Source organism: Ambystoma mexicanum, chromosome 8 (genome assembly GCF_040938575.1).
Source record: "Ambystoma mexicanum isolate Mex_15411 chromosome 8, UKY_AmexF1_1, whole genome shotgun sequence".
Lineage (NCBI taxonomy): Eukaryota > Metazoa > Chordata > Amphibia > Caudata > Ambystomatidae > Ambystoma > Ambystoma mexicanum.
The window spans coordinates 378522966-378526486 of NC_090929.1; the positions used below are offsets into that span (position 1 = coordinate 378522966).

Consider the following 3521-nt stretch of genomic DNA (forward strand, 5'->3'; position numbering starts at 1 on the left):
CTCCTCTTCATCCTATTTCATAAAGAATGCATTAAATGAAAGTGTAAGAGTGAAATGGCTGGCTTACTCATACAAAGATCACTATGCATATTGCCATTATTGCTGGCTTTTGGGTGACCATGAAGCCAAACATGTAAAGTGGGTTCAAGGCTTCAATGATTGGCGGCGTCTTGGACAATCAATGATGCTACACGCAAAAAGCAAATCGCACATGAGAGCTACTTTAGCTTTTTTAGCTTACAACAATGACCAAAGCATTGAAACATTTCTTGACAAACAAATTTCCGAAGAAGCTAAGAAGTGGCATGAAGTGCTAACTATTCTTTTAGACATAGTTCGAAGTTTGTCTACTTTAGGAATGCCTTTTCGGGGTCATCGGGAAAACCTAGATGGTCTCAACTGTGGACTTTTTTTGACGGTTGTTAAGTTGATTGCCAGGTACAATCCTACTTTTAATGCTCACCTCAACTCACAAAGCCGTATAAAGTATGTCAGCAAAACCATAACTGATGAGCTCATTAGCATGATTGCTTTGGAGACTAGGAAGTCAATCCTAGATTTGTGCAAAGAGGCGAAATTCTTTACACTGATTGCCGATTCAACGACTGATATATCCCATGTAGATCAAATGGCAATATTGGTACGATATGTTCATATTGATAGAGAAAAAAACAATGTGACCATCAATGAGAGCTTTCTTTCTTTCATTGACATACAGCAAGCAGATGCAGCTGCATTGTGTTCCCGCATTGTGAATGTTCTTTTTGGGGACTATGGGCTGAATCGTAATTATCTATGTGGGCAGGGATATGATGGAGCAAGTGTGATGTCGGGCGCACGGGGTGGATTGCAGGCAAAAATTAAAGATTATTTGGGAGACCATCTCTATGCCCCTTATATACACTGCCCTGCTCATCAAATTAACTTGGTTCTGGTACATGCAGCAGAGAACAGGGCCAGCCCAACCACCAAATGTTTCTTTGCCGTCATACAATCAGTGTACACTTACTTTGCATTTTCCAATCGTCGCTGGGCACTTTTATTGAAAAAATCAGAAAACCATGAACACCTTACTTCGCTTGCCCAGGAAAGTGACTCAATAGTTACAAAGGAAAATTCCCAACTAGATGACATTTGTAACTTTGATGATCTAGAAGACTGCAGCGGAATTCCACAAGAGGAATCCTCCAGTGCAGTAGAAAATGAAAAAGAACTATATGATGTCGCACCTAGTTCATCAAGGCAAGAATATAAAAAACCTCGCCATGTTCCATTGCGCTTAAAAGCCCTGTGTGAAACACGTTGGTTTGCTCGTTTGAAGGCAGTTGATGCTATGAAAGAGAACTTTTTGAACATAATTGAGTGCCTTGAGGATGAAGCCCATGCCCAACGAAGTAATGGAGAGGATGTAATGAAGGCAAGAACACTCCTCTTATCAATGGATTGGGTATTTTATCTGAACTTGTTGTGGTGGCAGAAAGTCCTCACTGTTATGGATGCTGTGGCACGCATCTTACAGTCTAAGTCAATTGACCTATTTTTGGTTGCTGAAATTTTTAAAGTGACAATACAGAAGCTTCAGAATTTAAGGTCAGATGATGCCTACTTTGATTTGATTAAATGTGCCAGAGAAGAATGGGAAGCAATGGGGCTTGAACAGAATGATTTCCCTGTCCAACGTGAAAGGCGTGTACCAAGGCGTGATGGAGAAACTTTAAGGGATGTGGCACTTTCACCTTTGGAAAAACATAAACTAGGATACTTTGAAGTATTGGATAACATGCTTGGTGAAATGAGAGAGCGATGCAATGGCTTCCAAGAAGTGAGTGAACTGTTTGGCTTCCTACAGCCCCAAAGGTTATCAGGCCTGAGCAGTGTTGAGCTAGGAAAACCAGTTGAACTCCTCCTAAAGAAATATTCAGTCTTCAGCCCGGAGCTACTGGGCAACCTGGTCTTATTCCAGACCTACTATTTTGAAGTTCAGAAACATGTCAAAACTGGGAGTGCATGCCCCACGAGTACAGTGCTAAATTATCTGCAGTTTATAATCTCCTCTTCTCTGGAAGATGTCTTACCAGAGATGTCCATGCTGTGCAGGATATTTTTAACCCTGCCAATAGGCATTGCAAGTGCAGAGAGGAGCATGAGTACTTTAAGGCGTGTGAAAAACTACATGCGCTCTACCATGACACAGAAGCGTCTAAGTGACTTGGCGCTTCTGGCAATTGAACAAGCTACTGTGTATAATTTAGATTTATCAAAACTGATAGAAGCATTTGCAAAGGCAAAGGCACGAAGAGGCAGTGTATTCCTATAAAATTTGGGGACCTTTGGTTGGCGCTGGCAATTTATTTACTTCTAGCATTGCACTTTATTTTTTTATGTATGCGTAGGGCATCATTTTATGAAGCTTAGCTGGCAATTGTGTTTTAACTTCCCTTATTGCACAAGAATGTCTATCAAGGAACTGTTTTTTTTTGGTTGCACAATACTGAATTTATTGTACTGCGAAATGTGTACTTATTAAAGACATATTTCCACAAGGTTCTGTATTTTTGTGAAAAATGTCCAGAGTTGTAATTACAAACATTGGATCCAGCTAGACTTCTTAGAGCCATTTTTCTAGGAAATTGGGCGCTCTTTAAAAGCTTTAAGTAATTCTCTTTCGCCATTAGCCTTGAAGCATGTTCATTTCCAACATTAGCTTTAGGCTTCATCCGCCAATATTACCATTGATAGCAAAGCCTGCTTAGGAGGCCCATCTGTTTCCAGTTAGTCAGACCCCTAGGCAACTGTAATAAAGACAACTTCATAAAAAATAGCTTTTGTCCCTAAAGTTTGCCATTGTGCACTTGTTACCTCAATTAACTCCGCCCACCCTAAGCTCCGCCTCCATGACCCGCCCACCTAGGGCCCTCTGTCAGGTGCTGCCCACGGGGCCCTTTGCCTTAAATCTGCCACTGCTGCCAAGGCTGGAGATGGTGATTCAATGTTGTCCTTGAAGGTTTTGGAGGGGCAGTGGTCCACATGCTTGGAAGAAGCTTTCATAGACCAGACTTGTCTAGATACCTTCTCAGGTGTGACAGGGGATAGGGAGGAGAGAAGAAGGGAGTGGTGGGGGCAGCCGAGGGGGTCCAGGATATGATGGTGCATGAGTGAGTGCAGAGGAGAGAGAAGACCGAATGTCCTGTGTTTTGGTGGTGAAGTGTGCAGCTGTGGCCGAGCAAAGGGCCTATGTGGGTGCGGTAGAGGAAGAGGCTGCAGTAGGATTGGGAAGTTCCTTACAGACTTTGAAACATTTGGCCATGTTGTTGGATGCCGCAGAGATTTAGGCTTGAATATGGACTCTTTTCTTGGACCGGATGCAGAATCTATATTGCCTTTGCAGAAGACGGCAGGCCAGCTTGTCAGAGGGTGCGCCTGAAGATCCCCATTTCTGTTCCGCTGCCCTGCACGTGAGTTTAAGGTCAGCCAGGTAAGAGTCGTACGAATAGTTACACTTTTTGGCAGGCTTCTGTTGG

At 42.8% G+C, this 3521-nt stretch overlaps 1 protein-coding gene across 1 annotated transcript; it reads left to right on the forward strand.

Annotated features, from left to right (window-relative positions):
- Nucleotides 1-211: 211 nt before the first annotated feature.
- On the forward strand, nucleotides 212-2317 carry LOC138471719 (zinc finger MYM-type protein 1-like). Its single transcript, XM_069609504.1, has one exon. The coding sequence runs from the start codon at nucleotides 212-214 to the stop codon at nucleotides 2315-2317; it is 2106 nt and encodes a 701-aa protein (XP_069465605.1).
- Nucleotides 2318-3521: the final 1204 nt, after the last annotated feature.

Coding starts and splice junctions, on each gene's coding strand:
- LOC138471719 (XM_069609504.1), top strand. CDS start 212: ATGAGAGCTACTTTAGCTTTTTTAGCTTACAACAATGACCAAAGCATT.